The sequence below is a fragment of the Pleurodeles waltl genome, chromosome 4_2 (genome assembly GCF_031143425.1).
Source record: "Pleurodeles waltl isolate 20211129_DDA chromosome 4_2, aPleWal1.hap1.20221129, whole genome shotgun sequence".
Taxonomy (NCBI): Eukaryota; Metazoa; Chordata; class Amphibia; order Caudata; family Salamandridae; genus Pleurodeles; species Pleurodeles waltl.
This window is the reverse complement of record NC_090443.1, coordinates 80,877,747-80,896,860: the sequence shown is the minus strand read 5'-3', so window position 1 is coordinate 80,896,860 and position 19,114 is coordinate 80,877,747. Positions and strand designations below refer to the sequence as shown.

At 44.4% G+C, this 19,114-nt stretch overlaps 1 protein-coding gene across 2 annotated transcripts in view; it reads right to left on the bottom strand.

Annotated features, from left to right (window-relative positions):
- The window catches only part of LRP1 (LDL receptor related protein 1), a 1,410,884-nt gene that overhangs the window by 1,001,685 nt on the left and 390,085 nt on the right, over nucleotides 1-19,114 (bottom strand). For both annotated transcript variants that reach the window (XM_069230782.1, XM_069230783.1), the window contains exons 22-23: nucleotides 18,450-18,650; nucleotides 4,437-4,682 (exon numbers count right to left, since the gene is read on the bottom strand). In XM_069230782.1, the coding sequence (XP_069086883.1) occupies nucleotides 4,437-4,682; nucleotides 18,450-18,650 (447 nt within the window). The remainder of the gene's footprint in view (nucleotides 1-4,436; nucleotides 4,683-18,449; nucleotides 18,651-19,114) is intronic.

Sequence of the window (19,114 nt, the reverse complement as noted above, 5' to 3'; positions counted from 1 at the left end):
GAACCTGGCCCAGTGTGAGCATTTTGAATTTCATCCTTCTTCAGCTCAAGGAAATAGCAAGACTAATAACCCATCCCTAGTTTCAAATTCAGAACCCTTGTGATGGCTCCTTTGGAGAGTAAAGTTTGTACCTCCTGCATTATAATGGATAGGGTCTTTTCCAAGAATGGCTCTGGTGTGGAAGGAAGGTGTGGTGGGGTAGAAAGAACAGTTAGGGCATAGCTATGCTGAATGATCTGGAGGACCTATCTGTCCAATGTGATGGATTACCACCCTGAGGGAAACTGCTGGATCCTGCCTTCCACAGGGTGGGTGTACACCACTAGTGGCAAGCAAATTTGACTTAGAGACAAGTTAGGAGGGGTTGGGAGGACGGATGCCCGTGGTTACCTGCGGGCTGGCTGTCAGATCCACATCCTCAATAGGACTGGAGTGACTGCTGAGGTGGGTGGGAGATTGGTGTTGCCTGTATGCCAACCCTCTTGAATGGTCTTGGAATTTCCTTAACTGGTGAGGAAACTGTATGGCAGGGGGTGAGAAACCCAGAGAGCATGCATTGGTTCTTATCTCTTTAAAGAGTTCTATGACAGAATCAGCTTTTTTTGCCAGATAACCAAGAGCCATCGAAAGGCATGCCCATAAGGGAGGCCTGTACAACTTATGAGAAATGTGCGGTGTCAACCCCTTGCTCCAGACAATTTATAATATCAGTGCCAGCGCAAATCAAGCATTTGGCAGCACCTTGACTATTTTGAATGGCCTGAGCTAAGCGTTTTTGCTTGGACTTAGACATATAGCAGGACTTTGACCTCAACAGACTTTTAAAAGGAAGCAGCCTCAACTTGGAGCAAGAGTGCATCTTACGCAAGGCCAGTGACTTTTATTTGTTCAGCAACATACAGCTATGCCGTTCCGGACTGAATTAGGGTGCAGGAGGGCACACTCATCGCATAGTTTGAAGCAATGTAGACAGTAATTTAGGGTTGTCCCTCAAGTCACAGAAGTCATCAATATGTGGCAACATATGCATTATGTTAACCTAAGTACTAAAAGCTTGAATGTAGAAAGATGCACAAAGTCAATTTTAAATGTACATTTGTTTCGACTAGTGTTAGAAACCCTGGTGGCATCCTTTATAAATCAAATGTTTGAAAGATTTAATTGATATAATTTTATGATTTAGATCTGAGTCTAACAGAATGTATTCAAACGATAATGAATTTCTAATGATTAATGATTTAAATGTGTGTGTAAAAATAAGAGAAATGCAGTTCTGTTATATTGATTGAAGTGTACTAACAGTTTGTCCGTGCAAAGTGAATCTAACATGAATATTAAAGAAGTATTATTAATGTTCAATTCATAGGCTTGCATAATATGTGTTTATTAAAATGTTAAATGTATTGCCTTAATTCACTTGCATTAGCCTAAGACAGGCCTTCTAGGCATGTATTTTGTGACTGTGCAGTAAAAGCAGAATATTTGTCATAATGTGACCTTTCTTTTAGATTTTGTTCCTATAAGAAGCCTAGCTTTTAGACTGAGAGAAGTGAAACTACGTCCTTGAATGGGGAACACCCTGAACCATGGTATTATATGCAACTGTATCAATCCTGTGTGAAGCTACATGGATGGATGAGATTTCCATGACAGACCTGGGAATATGTATTGATGTTTCAACTTGGAGTCGAGTGATTGATTATTATTGGATGAGACGTGGACTGTCTCTAAGAGAGAGTCAGATTGCAGTCTGAACTTTATTGGGTTTCTAACCAGTTGGAATTTGGTCAGATTCTCCCTTGGTCACTCCTCCAGGAGATTTTCCAGAACCCTTGCTGATGAAGAACCCTGAATGTTGGGTTCCTTGGAGAGGTATCTTCCTCTTTGCTTTGCACTTTTGTGATGCCCCATTAAGACTTAGAGATTTTCTTCCTAACCCCTGCAGAAGACTCTTTACCGAGCTTCTGACTTGCTGATGCTTTCCCTTTTAACCTATCTTTTGCCCACCTTAGTTAGTACCTTGATACCCAAGATTACTTTTCCCCCCAAATTCTTTTTGACCTTTGCCTAAATGTGTTCCGCCCCGCACATGATATTCTTTAATTTGGCAATGGTAGGGGTTTCCCTGTGCTTTGCTAAATTAGAACTCTGATGATTTGAAACTGACAGATGCTTGTCAAGCCTGAGCAGCGCCATTTCACAGATAATCTTACTAATGTTTTGTACTCTTCTTATTGAATGCTTAAGTTTTATTAATGTTAGTCTTCCTGATATTTTTTTGTCACCTTGGGCAACCTTTGGTGATTCTGTGTCTTTATAATTATGTCTTGAGAGTTGTCTACACGACTTGGAGCTTGAGTTTGCAATAAACCCCTTAACTTTATTCCTCACTGAAGTTTTCCTTGTATGGCCAAATGGGTCATACTGTACAATTAACGGGTTAGTATTGAAATTGAGTTGTATGGTTCTACCACACCCTATTGCAGGGTGTAAAGATTCGTTGACCTGAAGTTGAGAGTTTGATTCATGCTAAAAGGTGAAAATGCAAAACCAGAAGCCTGTTGTTTTAGGCTAGGACACTGTTCCCTTGCACACTGGATTTCATTTTGGGAGTCAAACACTGACAAAAGCTGAGAGCGGAGCAAAAGACCAATGTTCGGACGCGAATGAAAAAAAAAAGCCAATGTCAGTCTGCAGTGGTGGTGCTTATATGTGGCTCCGCTCTGTCACTTCCAAGGTGGAACAAAGTCTGCAATGATCCACACCGTGCAACACAGCAGCACATGGAAGCCCTCTTATTAAACATTACTGGATTCTGTCTGGCCCCTTGGCAATATTTTCAAGCCAGGAAATCTGTGGTTATAAGTATGCATCAGAAGTAATTGGCTTATAAATACAAAATGTGCCTCCATCTCATCATCTTAAATAGTAGAATGAACAAAACAACTATATTGAGTTAACAAATACGAACACCTTTGGAACACCTTATTTAAAAGGCATTTTCAAATGTTACACAACGTACTTGTACAACAATTGTTCTGAATTTTAAGTCAGTTGTGTTACCATGACATATATTTGTGCAAATCATGCTAAGACGATATACAGCAACCTGGCGTCTGTCTGGTTTAACATACCGAGGTATATTAATCTTTCCCCAAAGATGGAAAGGTACAGGGAAACATGGGAATCGGTGTAATGAAGGCACAGTGAACCAAGAGGACCTTTTGAAAGCAAGACTAGATCAGTCAACAACACAATTACAATCAACACAATGTAGTACTATGAGTGACTGGCTAGACTATCAGCCATGGAGAGAACGGCCTAGAAAAGTATAAGAACAGATACATCACATACTGCTTTCAAAAGATATGGAAGGAGCTATCAGGAAGCTCAGAAGCCCTCTACTACGTGCCACTAAAATCGTCATAGGTACCAAATAGGGAGCGATAAAATTTACAGAGAGTCACATTTGGAATGGACTGCTGGAACAATCGTGACAGAGTGGGAGAAGCCCATTCAGTGTTACCAAACTAAGACCTGAGAGAAACTGCTGGCTCTTATGAAGGAAGTGCGTGGAAATAATTAACAATATGGACACTGGTGAAAAATTAAAAGCCACTATAGTCTATGCTTAGAACCATTTCCACACCATTATTCGTCAACCACAAGTCCAGATGAATCATAAAACTACAGAGTCAACAATGCAGAATATTGCTACATTTTGATGCAGAACAACTCTTCTTCAAAAAATTGTTTGGCTTGCTGCATCACAACTTAGAGAAAAAAAAATCAAACTGAATATTCAAGGAATTAAAAGGAACTCCTTTTAATATACCAATGCCTTGTTGTTTAACTTATATGTCTGCCCTGGCTACTGACATGTATGACACACAGCAGTAAACAACGGACTCCATCTATGATTAACCTTAGATGAACTTTCAGAAAAATGCAATACATATGGAGTTTTTTACAGCCGTTTACGAGTCATAAGAGGTCAAAGTGTATGTTGGAGCTGAGTGGAAGTGAGCTTGGTCACGTAAACATAATAATGGATATCCGATGTTCAAGCAAATCTATCTTTGTATTTCAAATTCTAAAAAGGTAGCTGTAAATGTGGTTAACATACCTCTGTGTCTCATTGCAGCTCATTCATGCTTGCAAAATGTGGGGGCCATTAAGTTTTAGTAAGCATGTCTGCTTGCTTTCTATGTCTGATCTGCAGTGCCATGTTAATGAAAAAAGTTCTTCAGCATCCTAGATATCAACACAGATTTCTAGAAATGGGTTTTGCAGAGGAGCAGAAAAAAGTAAGTAAATCTGTATTGACGGTAATGCTGCCTAATGTATCAAAAGAACACATTTTCTGAACTGTTCTGTTCTCTTCTGCACCAAAGAGCAAGCATTAACCAGTTTGCCACTAAACATCTCCCTCTTACCTAGACTCCTACAGTTTTCGCCATCAGCTTCCAAAACCCAGTCTTCATAGCAGGAGCACTTGACGCTGTATTTCTCCTGCTCACACCGCTGGCTGCACTTCAGGTGCTTGGCGCAGTAGCTCTGGATATGGCATGTCTTGTTGTCAGCACCCAGTTCCATGCCAAGCGGGCAAGAGCAGACCATCCCTTCCCCAGGAACAGCTGAGCAGTTGTGGCTGCAGCCACCTCCATTCAGCAGGCACTCATCTGTGAAAAGACAGGGGACCGTTGAAGATTGAACACCATTGATTTGTGCATTTTATTTATGTATTTTCTTTTTGTGTGCACTAGCTACTGAAACATCAGGACAGGCCTAAGAGGAAGAGAGTGGAGAAAACAAGGTCGGGACAGAACAGAATTAAAGTTGTTGCCTCAGGTGGGAGGGGGTAATTAGGAGAGAAGGGGAGGGGTATGGTCTGCCCGGGTTCTGCATACTTGCCATTAGCCTGATAAAAAAGAAAGCCTTTTTTTTCAATTCAACAAATTTGCGTATTGGAGATCCTACCAGACAAAGCTTCACATTACATTAACTCAAAAAAATGGCAGCACGGGAAATCATAAAATTGAGATGAAGGTCCACGGACGATTGTATGATTTCTGATCCAGGTGACAGCATAAGATATAGTGACATGACATACATAAATCAAGACCTGATTACTATTACCAACCTTTAATCTTAATGGGGCAGTTTCAGAAAGTCCAGTAGCAATGGGGAGGCATGGCTTTCAATAAAACACTAAAGCTTTCAGGGAGCTGTTGGTGCTCCTTCACCAGCTAAGGGTGGTATATTTTCTTTGTCGAATAGGAAAGCAATGGCATGGCTCTGAGAACTATGTAAGTTTTTAAGTTCAAGAAGCCAGCAGCCCACTTTCGAAATCAGCCACAAAAAAAGGTTATGGCAATTTAGACTGGGAATAGTGGAGGTCACAGTATGCTGCTGGTTAATGGGAGACATGCTGGTTATGCTTAAGTGGTGCTGGCTCTAATGCAAGTCCATCAAAATCAGACATGGGGGTCTCCAGACATGCAAGCAGTAGGACATTCAATTGGTCCACATGACCCCATGCAATAAGATTCATAATAACCCTCTAAACTGCAGGTTATCATGGCTGCTCCTACTTCCAGGAGGAATACCCATGTAGTGAACAGCTACACTGAAAGTCATGTATGTCAGTTTTCGCCTCTGCCTCAAGGGCCATACCACCAATTCCATGATGTCCTGCAGATATCTTAATTTTATATCGGAGTGTTCTAGCAAGCGTTCCCATCTCATATTTCACTGTCCCGCTTACTTTAACTGCACCTCTCCCAAACGGAATTACACATTTACCTATTCAATAATTTTTTACGTTTTCCACTAAAGTAATGAGAATGAACCAAACAAATGCTTTGTGATCTACATGTCTGAGAGCCCTGCATTATCTCTCTTCTGTGTTTCTCTCACAAAGGACAACACTCAATCAAAAAGGCCGTAGCAATCAAAACAACTTGGTCACACTAATAGCTGTCGGTAGACAAAACTTATAGGGCGTTCATATGCACAGCACATGCCTCCAACACATCTAGTTGGCTAAGCACTTTCTCCCTCAATGCTACATCAAACATCTAGATCACGTTTGACTGATACATTTCACTCTTAGCCTTACAACACTATACATTATACACAGCTTATGACAATCATGCACACAAAATGGCTCCAACCCATCTAGTTGGCTAAGCACCTGACACCTCAATGGCCCACCTAGATCAAGATATACTTGCATTTCACCAATGGTACACATTAGATACATCCTCTGCCACTTTCAGGGGGTCAACATGACTGAGCACTCACCACCCCAATATTACATGTTTAAACATCATTATGAAACTAAAGCATAGCTGCCACACCCATACAAAATGCCATTAAAGCCACATCATGGGCAAAGATGTCTTGAAAACTTCACAACCTGATGGTAAGCAATGGAAAGACTAATGTAAGTAAATGCCTCTTTTGTATGGTCACTCCCAAGTTTTTGGACTGATGCTGCTGGTTTTTCTACGCAGAATGCTAAACAGACCTCAACACGAGTGCCCTGACGATAGAGATGTGTATGCTGAATTTGCTTCTACAAGATTGGCGTAAGATAACTTACTTGTAAGCCCCCAGTATATGGTACCCAGGGCATGTACGTTAGAGGGTTACCCAAAGTTTGCAGCACTATTTGTGCCACTCCGAGTGCAACCCATGTAAAACTTATCTCCCAGTCCATGATTGCAGACTGGATAAGCAGTTTTCAACTGCTAGCCTGGCCATGCCTCTGTCAACAGTGGCAAAACCAAGCTTTCTCCAGTAATATTTACAAGAACCCCTATGACAGGCCTATTGAGCCATACAGGCTGTAGCATATTTCACGCACAAAACATATTTTACAAGTTCTGGAAGTAAAAATGCAATACTGTTTTTACTGCGGAAAGACATGGCTGCCAGACTGGAGAGTACAAGGTTACATGCTGATCCCTCAGCTCTGCAAACCCCTGAGCGGTGTGACCAGAGTTGACACTCCAAGGCATCAACTAACTTGTTTTATTAAAGCGCAGCTAGATTCTCCAGTTTAAGTTATTTTAATAGGTTGTGGTGTACACTTTTAGAAAGTTGCCACTTTGTTGCATTTAGTCTCCTGTGCCCTAAACCAGTGAACCCGTGGTCTGGGGACCCGTGGGGGACCAGGACTGCTTAATAGACAAAATAATGTTAAGGGATTAATAAAGTGTGTATAAATAAAAAAAGCTAAATTAAAAAAAAAAAAAATCAAAACTTTCTGTAGATGTGAAAGAGTTGTTCCTGATCTTCCCGAGAACTCTGGATAGTAGTGGTATATGGGTAGAAAGACATACAGGATGCTTGAGCTCCGCTCCAGATGAAAATCGCCTCAGAGCAAGAGCCGTCTTGAAAACTCCAGCACTCAAAACAGGTGACATTGCGCCTTCTCAGCAGTGGCAAACTGATCTAACCAAGGCTTTCCCCACTGCTGAAAGAGACCTTGCACCACCTCTGGATGGAGGCACCATTTGTGATCATCTAAATATCTTTGGCTGAGTTTGTTCAACCTGGCGTTCAGAGAGACCACCAGGTGTTGAACCACCAGGGTTATGCCTGCTGTTCCTGTCATGTCCAGAGGCATAGGGCCTCTAGACAAAGGGTCCACGACCACACTCCGCCCGGTTTGTTGCAGTACCACATGGCGGTGATGTTATCTGTGTACACCTTCACTAGCCGTCCCTTGATGGGAGGGTAGAAAGGCTTTCAATGATAGATGGATCGCTTGGAGCTCCAATAGGTTGATGTGGAGTCCGGATTCCGTCAGAGACCAGAGTCCTCTGATCTCCACCTCTCCCAAATGGCTGCCCCATCCCAGGAGTGATGCGTCTATCACAACTGTCAAATCAGGTTGGGGAGGAGAGAATGGTCTGCCGCTGACCCAATAGCAGTTCATTAACTACCACTGCAGAGCTTGGCCAGTTCCCTCCAAGATCAGGACTTTGTTAGCCAGATTCGTCTGACGCTGCACGCACTGAACTTCAGATCCCGCTGCAGAGCCTGCATATGCCAGTCGGCATGTGTTACTAGCATGATGCAGGAAACCATGAGGCCCAGCAACCTCAGAGTCAATCTCATCGAAACCCAGGATAGAGAATGAAACATCTGTATCATAGCTCGTAATATACTGGACCAGTTTGGGAGGATAAGCTCGAAACCTCATTGTGTCCAGAACAGCTCCGATGAAAGGGAGTGTCCACGAAGGGGTCCGGTGTGACTTCGGCACATTTACAGTCAACCCCAGCATGTTTAATTCCAGCTACTGCAGGAGGGTCCACTGTAGTCTGGAGATGGGAGACTAATGCCTAGGATGAGCCTGCCTTCAACAGCCAGTCGTCAAGATAGGGGGAAAACTGGCACCCCTAATCTCCTCAGGTGAGCTGCAACCACCACCATCCTCTTAGTAAACACCTGAGGAGGCTGGTAAGGCCAAATGGGAGAACTGAAAGTGCTTGTGACCTACCATGAACCACAGGTAACGTCTGTGGGTAAACAGGACAGGAATGTGGAAGTATGCATCCTGCAATTCCAACACTACAATTCAGTTTCCCAGGACCAGGGCAGACAAGACTTGAGTATGAGCATTTTGAATTTCTCCTTTTTCAGGAAGAAATTGAGAGCATGCAGGTCTAGGATAGGATGAATGCCTCTGTCCTTCTTGGGCACCATAAAGTAAAGGGGGGGTGAGGGAATAGAAACCAAAACCTACTTCTGATGCAGGCATCCTTTTTATGGCTCCCTTGGCCAAGCGAGCCACCACTGCCTGGCGAAGTAAGGAAAGATGGTCCTCCATCAGTCTGTCAATAGGTGGCAGGATAGGTGGAGGGGTGGTCACGAAGGGTAGTGAGTAGCCCCTTCAGACAGTCCTGCTGGGGGAGTGGCGGACTGGCTCGACCTCTGGCTGCCGGACCCACAAGGTCCGATGCTACTGTAGCCTCGCCCATGCAGGAGCTGAGAAGCTTACGTACCAAGGTGGCTGGGTGGGAAAAGACATGGCTGAAAGCCCCTTTAGTGGCCATGAAAGGAGAGGAAGGCAGACTGGGACTGGCAAAGGGCCATAGAAAGGCCCAAGAACCAGGCTGCAGCTCTGCTATTCCTGAGGCGCTCCAGCACTGAGTCTGTCATGTCTCCATTGAGATGGGAGCCATCAAAGGGTATGTCCATAAGCAAAGCCTGGGCATCCCCTGAAAAGCCAGTCATTCTCAGTCAGATGTGGCACCATAAAGCCAACAATGAACAAATCGCTCTGCCTAGCGAGTTGGTTGTGTTCAGCCCACATCGAATTGTAAACTTAGCTGTATCTCTCCTGTCAGCAATAGCTTGGGAGAGTAGGGCCCTCACCTCTTCCGAGACTATAGGCATCACCTGTACGACCGAACCCCAGAGTGAGTGGGAGTGACGGCCCAAAGTGTTCAGACCGTGATGCCAGGCTGGTGGAAGAAAACATTTTCTTCCCCAAGGTAGAACAGACCTTAGCTTCCTCAACTATTTCCTTAGCTCTCTTTCTGTATGCTTAAGGGAAATGTTGCATTACGTCCTTCCAATGGTCGCAATTGTAACAAGAATGGCCATGGAACTCAACAAAAGCCACTGTGTTGCTGTCCACATTCTAAGTGGGGTTAATTTTCATGCTCTCCTTGGCATGGGATGGAGAGGTCCCTAAACCATGCAGAAGTGCACTTTTCAATGTTGTGTGTAGCCCCTTTTTGGCATGGTTGCCCCCCACTTTTTTTGCCTGGTGTAGATGCTAACTTGACTGAGTGTGTGCTGGGATCCTGCTAACCGGGCCCCAGTACCAGTGTTATCTTCCTAAACTGTATCATTGCTTCCACAATTGTCACACCCCTGTCACACAGTTAAGTCCTTTGTAAAAGGTACCAGTGGTACACCAAGGGCTCTGTGACCAGGGAGGGTCCCCAAGGGCTGCAGCATACGTTGTGCCACCCTAGGGGGCTCTTCAAACACATGCACACTGCCAGTACAGATTGTGTCTGCTGGTGGGTGTTGAGAAAAAGGTAAAGTCAACATGGCACCCATTCCAGGGTGCCATGCCCATAAACAACTGCCTGTAGCACAGGTAAGTCACCCGTCTAGCAGGCCTTACTACCCTAAGGCAGAGCGCACTACCCCACAGGTGAGGGCATAGCTGCATGAGCAATATCCCCCTACAGTGTCTAAGTCCATTCTTAGACACTGTAAGTGCAGTGTGGCCATATTAAGTACATGGGCTGGGAGTTTGTTATTACGAACTCCACAGCTCCAGATGGCTTGACTGAAGACTGGGAAGTGTGCTATCAAACTTCTCAGCACAATAAACCCACAGTGATGCCAGTGTGGGGATTACTGCAAAATGCACCCAAAGGGCATTCTGGAGATGTCCCCTGCATTTTACCCAACCCTTTAGTGTAAGGCTGACCAGTCTGTGCCAGCCTGCCACTAACAGACAAGTTTCTGACCCCATGGAGAGCCTTGCTCTGGGGTCGGGAACAAAGCCTGCTCTGGCTGGAGGTGCGCCACACCTCTCCCCTGCAAAAACCGCAACACTTGGCGGTGAGTCTCAAAGTCTCAGGCCTCCTGTTACAGCCGCCTGCCGCCTGGACCAGGTCCCACTATGGGTAGCAAGTCTGGCGGGAAAAATAGGTAAAACAATGAAGAGTGAACACTGCAGCTAGGACCACCCCTAAATTTTGACCTGTGGACATCCTAACCCCCAGAAGACTGGAATTGTACGTCATGTACTTGCATGTTAACCATGCTAACACTCCCCAAAGCCCATCACCCGATTGACTCCTATGAAAAGTTGCATTAAAAGTCAACTTTTGAAATTGAAAAGCATTACTTACATGTAAACTGCTTTACCTGCAAAAACCAAAGTAAGTACATTTGATACATTTGCTTAATACCTATTTGCAACTGTACTTACCTGCAACAAAGACCTTCTGGTTCTAGTAATAAGGTAACAAAATATATTTTTGCTATACAAAAAAACAAAACAATTAGCCTGGAATTAGTATGATCTACTTTAGCTCTATTAAACCTCTGGGGAACCCCTGGACTCTGTGCATGCTATACCACATTTTGGCATGGTATATACAGAGCCGGCTTCCTACAATGAGGACAACCAATTTTGCAAGGAAATGCCCAAGGATGGAAAAGGACACATGCTTCAACTTCTTTTCAAACCTTGGTGCTACCACCCTCACTTTGAGAGGTTCCTTAAAGTTAACACAGTCTCTTGACCATAGGTGCGAACTGAGTACTTCTTACTGCTTTTAAAGTGACTATGAATAACTCATTCTCCTCCTCTTCCACTTGCAGCTGAACTATTTGATGTGCTGCTGCTCTCGCTTTAACTGTATGATATGTAGAAGAGTTAGGTAGGAAAGTCTTGAATGGGAGTGATTCCAGGGAGGTCACCATGTTGTAATGCCAAGAGTTTTCTTGTTGTTCTGTTGGCCTTGATCATGTTAAGGAGACAGTGGATTGAGAGAGGGGTCTGAGTACACAGAGTGTAGTGGGGACAGCGGTGGTGGTATGGCTGGTGGAACTGGATCTACTTCTCTGTTTTCTCCAATAAGTAAAGGCCCTATTTCTTCTGAAATGGCCGCCTCAAAAACGTTCTTGCACTACTTCTGAAATGGTGGTGTTTATTGAGCAGGGCAAGCAAAGATAGGACATGTATCTGGGTCACTGTAAATTTTCATTTGTGGTCTGTCTGACTGTGGCGTTTTTATCTCTACTGCAACTTCCTGCTGTAACTATTGTGCATATAGTGTTGAGGTATTTTTCAGTGCCAGTGCTGACTTTGATACTTTAGGTCATTTGGATTCCTCTCAATTCAGAAGCTCCAGTTCACGACCTCAAGAATCCACCACAGTAGATAGTGGTTTTGTTTTTGGTGCTAAATGGTCTTGACCACAGTAGGCAAGGCTAAATTTCAGCTTTTTCCAGAGGTAGTGGTACAGTCAAGGCATGGTGCTCTCTAGCCTTCTTAATACCATTTAGCATAGGCCACTTTCAAGGTTGAGCCCTGTGGCTTCAACAAGTCTTTTCGAAGCCAGGAAGAATGCAACTTAGTCCTGTTTTTGCGCCCTGAAAGCACTGGGGCAGTCTTTTCCATGGGAAAACAGTTTGTTACGGCTGCTGCTAGAGATCGAAGGGCACAGATACTGGGCTCTACTACTGATGGGTTTCTGGGCGAGTGGGCAGGCAGGAGTGCCCCCCCACTCCCATCACATCATTCTTGCAGTTTGCCCATTTGAGGACCTCAGCTACTGTGCCTGGCGGGGACTCAGCGTACTCGCTTTGCACTACTTTGCACTGAGGCCACCTATTGTCCCATCAGTGCCAAATGGTTTTCTTGCAAAGGCAAGCAGTGCACTCTGAAAAAAGTACATCCCCATGGTTCCTCAGGCAGCAAAGGTTTCAGAAGACCAGATTCTGGGCAGACCACAAAAACGTCCTCGTGCTAGAAGGGCAGTATTTATATGGGAGTATTTTCCATCCTCCCTCCAAACACAAGTACTTCTCACATCACCTTGCCCACTCTCTTCGAAGCGGTCAACGTTATTCAGGTCGTGGTCAATGCTGGCATGGAAGGCCACCTTCTCACAATGCTCTGCCTTTGAAAGTTTTTATTCAATGCACACTGGTAATTGAGCACTGAAATACGTTTGAATCAGACTGAGTCAAAAACAGTCGGAGGTGAAGTCTGTATCATGATGTATTGTGGGTTTCAGGGGAGGTACTACGAGCCACCTCGAAGCCAAAACTCTTTCTAACAAAAACAACTTGTACCAGCACAGCTCAGCACTAAAAGGCAGGTGTGTGCACATCAAGTCACGTGCACATACACATGCTGAAAAGAATGATGTCTCAAACACTCAGCCAATCACATTGTCAAACACTTCCCTGGACACAAGTGGCATAAAATGAACGCCACGCCCTGTATCAGTGGTTCTTTGACAGATGTAAACCTTTCCATTAGGAGTGAGGTGCAAACATCACATTTTGGTAACCTCAATTAAATTGACAGGCTGAAGACAAGTACACTGTTAATACCACAAAATTTGAATTTGAGTATGCATAAGTGTAAGGAAATGCCTCCTTGGCATGGTTACCCCCTGACATTTTGCCTTTGCTGATGCCAAGTTATGATTTGAAAGTGTGCTGAGACCTGCTAATCAGTCCCCAGCACCAGTGTTCTTTCCCTAACCTGTACCTTTGTCTCCACAATTGGCACACCCTGGCATCCAGGTAAGTCCCTTGTAACTGGTACCCCTGGTACCAAGTGCCCTGATGCCAGGGAAAGTCTCTAAGGGCTGCAGCATGTCTTATGCCACCCTGGGGACCCCTCACTCAGCACAGACACACTGCTTGCCAGCTTGTGTGTGCTGGTGGGGAGAAAAAGACTAAGTCGACATGGCACTCCCCTCAGGGTGCCATGCCAACCTCACACTGCCCATGGCATAGATAAGTCACCCCTCTAGCAGGCCTTACAGCCCTAAGGCAGGGTGCACTATACCGTAGGTGCATGAGCACTATGCCCCTACAGTGTCTAAGCAAAACCTTAGACATTGTAAGTGCAGGGTAGCCATAAGAGTATATGGTCTGGGAGTCTGTCAAATACGAACTCCACAGCACCATAACGGCTACACTGAAAACTGGGAAGTTTGGTATCAAACTTCTCAGCACAATAAATGCACACTGATGCCAGTGTACATTTTATTGTGAAATACACACCAGAGGACATCTTAGAGATGCCCCCTGAAAACATACCCGACTTCCAGTGGGGGCTGACTAGTTTTGCCAGCCTGCCACACACCAGACATGTTGCTGGCCACATGGGGAGAGTGCCTTTGTCACTCTGTGGCTAGTAACAAAGCCTGTACTGGGTGGAGGTGCTTCTCACCTCCCACTGCAGGAGCTGTAACACCTGGCGGTGAGCGTCAAAGGCTCACCCCCTTTGTTACAGCGCCACAGGGCATTCCAGCTAGTGGAGATGCCCGCCCCCTCCGGCCACGACCCCACTTTTGGCGGCAAGGCCGGAGGAGATAATGAGAAAAACAAGGAGGAGTCATGGCCAGTCAGGACAACCCCTAAGGTGTCCTGAGCTGAGGTGACCCTGACTTTTAGAAATCCTCCATCTTGCAGATGGAAGATTCTCCCAATAGGATTACGGATGTGCCCCCCTCCCCTCAGGGAGAAGGCACAAAGAGGGTGTAGCCACCCTCAGGGCTAGTAGCTATTGGCTACTAACCCCCCAGACCTAAACACACCCCTAAATTGAGTATTTAGGGGCCCCCAGAACCTAGGAAAACAGATTCCTGCAACCTGAAGACGAAGAAGGACTGCTGACCTGAAGCCCTGCAGAGAAGACGGAGACACCAACTGCTTTGGCCCCAACCTACCGGCCTGTCTCCCCACTTCGAGAAAAACTGCAACAGCGACGCGTCCCCCAGGGTCCAGTGACCTCTGAAGCCTCAGAGGACTACCCTGCATCTAAAAGGACCAAGAACTCCTGAGGACAGTGGCCATGGTCCACAAAGACTGCAACTTTGCAACAAAGAAGCAACTTTTAAAGACCACACGTTTCCCGCCGGAAGCGTGAGACTTTCCACTCTGCACCCGGCTCAACCTGCAGAGAACCAACACTACAGGGAGGACTCCCCGGCGACTGCGACCCTGTGAGTAGCCAGAGTTGACCCACCCTCACCCCCCCAGCGACGCCTGCAGAGGAATCCAAAGGCTCCCCCTGACCGCGACTGCCTGCTTCAAAGAACCCGATGCCTGGTAAAGACACTGCACCCGCAGCCCCCAGGACCTGAAGGATCCGACCTCCAGCGCAGAAGCGACCCCCAGGTGGCCCTCTCCCTTGCCCAGGTGGTGGCTACCCTGAGGAGCCCCCCCTCCTTGCCTGCCTGCTTCGCTGAAGAGGCCCCTTGGTCTCCCATTGAAACCGATTGCGAACCCGACGTCTGTTTGCACACTGCACCCGGCCGCCCCCGTGCCGCTGATGGTGTACTTCTGTGCTGACTTGTGTCCCCCCCCCAGTGCCCTACAAAAACCCCCTGGTCTGCCCTCTGAAGTCACAGGTACTTACCTGCTCGCAGACTGGAACCGGGGCACCCCCTTCTCCATTGAAGCCTATGTGTTTTGGGCACCACCTTGACCTCTGCACCTGACCGGCCCTGAGCTGCTGGTGTGGTAACTTTGGGGTCGCCCTGAACCCCCAACGGTGGGCTACCTTGGGCCCAACTTTGAACCCTGTAGGTGGTTTACTTACCTGCAAAACTAACAAATACTTACCTCCCCCAGGAACTGTTGAAATTTGCACTGTCTAGTTTTAAAATAGCTTATTGCCATTTTTGCCAAAACTGTACATGCTATTTTGCTGATTCAAAGTTCCTATGATACCTGAGTGAAATACCTTTCATTTAAAGTATTCATTGTAAATCTTGAACCTGTGGTTCTTAAAATAAACTAAGAAAATATATTTTTCTATACAAAAACCTATTGGCCTGGAATTGTCTCTGAGTGTGTGTTCCTCATTTATTGCCTGGGTGTGTACAACAAATGCTTAACACTACTCCTTTGATAAGCCTACTGCTCGACCACATTACCACAAAATAGAGCATTAGAATTATCTCATTTTGCCACTATCTTACCTCTCAGGGGAACCCTTGGACTCTGTGCACACTATTTCTTACTTTGAAATAGTATATACAGAGCCAACTTCCTACAATAAGGCTGCAAACTCATTTGCAAGGGGACATCCAACACCATCAAAGTGACTAATCCACTGAAATAAACCAGTAGAGCCCACAGTAAAATATGAATGACCAACAACAGTAATAAACTAGCAAAAGATGCATGTTCAACATCATAAGAACAAATAATTTAAAGGGCACACAGATAATGTGCTACACATTTAGTCATGAATGCACAATGTGGGACTTCCTCTCCAGAAACAAGTAACGTTCATGCATGTCAAAGAGCAGGGCCATGCTAGGCCGTTCCCACACATTCCAAGACAAGGCACATCCTGTAGCTGTGCTGAAAACTACTAAACTCAGCCAACTGATACTGCACATTTTTGCTCACCTACTCCAATCCACAGTACCTAATCATAATTGATGTTGGTTATTAATATAAATGTTTTCTAAAGATCCTATTACTCAACAGAAAGTGAGCACTATACAAATAAACAGAATACAATTACAATTAGTGGAACTCCATTCTCTGTGATATTGATAATAAGAATTCAGTGCTTACAAGTCGTAGCCACCAATGACTGAATCATAGACAAACTAACTAGCTTAGGTTGCAGGAGTGGTATTGTATGGTATGGTGAATGCTATAGGATTCTTTCTGGACTGTGGTCAAGTTGCATCTTCATCATTTACTTGAGGTAACAGAAAATAGTTTGGGCAGAGTGTTCATTAATGCGAGAGCTCCAGAAAAGAACAGCCTTAAGTTGTTGGATGGTCAGGAGGTATGCAACCAATCTATACAATAGGTACCCTAAGCAAATAATGATTGTATATCTTGTGTCTATCAGAGAGGTTTGGTTAATGATATCTATCCAGGTAGTGATGGTTCTAGAACTGGTATGTTGTACTCTGTTTACCAGACATGCTTACCTTGCTCTGACTACTTGCACGTTACCAAACTGACCCCCAACCAGCACACTCCATGACTTACCATCCCCATCTTACAAACCTTGGAATATCCATTCACATCATTCAGCACACTTCCCACACACATCAAGTATCAAAATAATAACTATACAAAAACCTCATTGGCTTACCAATTCCAGAGGAATAATGGCAGGGACAGTGATGCTTAAAAGAACAATATCAGATGAGGTAAGATGGAAAAACCGACAGAAAATACTATAGCAAATCATACCAAACACACAACAACAGGGATGTTAGACTGAGAGAAAAGTGTTAGAAAACAAAGAATTCCAAAGTACCTGGGGACACAGTGCCAGACAGAACTCTATTCAGAAACTCAGGAAGAATAAAGTATCCTAAGCAAGCTAGACAACACATCTGATCCCATAACAGATCAGACCCATCTGCTAACTTGCCAGCACAAGGTTTATTTACCCTCAGAAAACTATACAAGAACTAGTAATAATTTATATGACCTCTTTACTACCAGCAAAATGAGCCTTGAACACAAACACAGCATTAACTAGACCATGGAGCATGGCATTATTGTGATACCTCAAGCACTGTGTCAAACCTCCATTACAGAATTTGTTCAGTCTGAAGGTCAGAAGACACGCAAGCTGCAATGTGATGCATCCTACAGAGACAATCTAAACATACTAACCCCACATGGATTACAGAAGGCAAGTCACAGGATCCCCACACCGACTACAGGTATAACATGCACGGAAATTCTACACTCATTCCACACTGACTAATAGTGTCAGGGCATGTCACTGGACATAGCCACACAGAGCCCTTTCCCCTTTAGCAAAACCAAAACTATAAACAGAAATTGCAGTAACACAAGGCCTAGTAATTGATGCTATATAAATTGTAGGAAAGTATATGACTAGTAAACTGGGCAATAATTACATTTTTCCAAGAGAAAACATTTGTTTTAAAGTACATTTCCCATGAAAGATTATTATAGGTTTTCATTAGCTGCATATTTTTGGGAAATATAAGGTAAGGAAAGCTGGAGTCAATAGCAGTAAAAGAACAATAAAACTAATTCTCAGCCTGCTTACCCACTGCATAAGTTCTCAACAATTTTGTACACCTTACTTCCACTTCCTTATTATACCATTTTTATTGGAATATAATGTATAGACCAATTTTTCAGGCCATTTCAGGTCGCATACAGCAAGGTCTCACCTCAAATCTTCTGCATGTCTGTACCACAAATAAGTTAGGGCTGGCATAAGCATAGATCTTATTACTTCCTTCAAAGCAATGCATTTTCTTTAAACATTTGGCTGCTGCGTGTAAGACTTTCAAAATACACATAGATCCACATACAATGCCTTGGTAGCCTTGATATACTCATTTGTATTGCCATAAAATGTATAAGGTATTTGTTCAGGCCATTTCAGGGTCACACTCTGGAAGGTCTCCTTAAAACCCTTGTGCAAGTATGTTTCCTGAATAAGCTAAAGCTGGTATAAGTAAGGATCATATTAACTCTAGCATAGAAGGCTCTTTTCAATAAACAAATAACAGCTGAGGGTAGCTCATAAGCCTTTCAAAATTGTGAGATGAGTTTTACTATCCCACATGAATCTCAAGACACAGACCCAAATGCAGTGCTTTTGAACTCATACTGTTGAATAGGCTTTTTGACAGTGTTGCCATCATTTTTGTGATGAGGCAGGATCACACCAAGACCATGTCACTTACCACACATCTCGCCCTCATCTGAACGATCGATGCAGTCAGGGGTGCCATCGCAGAGTTTCTCTGGTGGCAGGCAGACAGAAGTGTTAGTTGCACAGGTGTGGGATGGAGGCTTGCACACACGTGTGTCACAGTTTTCTTCATCAGAGTTATCTTCACAATCACTGTCCCCATCACAGATCCAGGTTTTACTGATGCACCGGGCTAAAAAAGAGCAAGGAACGACATGGCCAGGAGAGGCGTCAAAAAGAGAGTTATGTGTATAAGAGATAAAAATTAAAATGGAGATGAGAGAGAAAGGCAGTAAATGTAAGGGAGAAAGGAAAACAAAATACAGCAACAAGTCAAGTTAGAAGATCATGTACAAAGAAGGATAAATGGAAGTGAGAGATGGTGAGAAATCATGGAAAGAAAAAGGCGTGGGACAGGGGAAAAAGAAATTAAAATGTTTTACATTAATAACTTATCATAACAATTCTCTTGATTTGTTTCTGTGGGATGTTCAGAGAATAGGGCGTTTTGAATCCCTGCCTTGCTGGGGTACCCTGGGAGGTGGGATCTGGACAAGAATCTTTATAACCATGGCTTGCACAAAAGAATTGTGAGATCGCATGGGAGGAAAAAAAATCTCTCCAATGAAAAAGCAGCTGCCCACTCCTGTACCACGA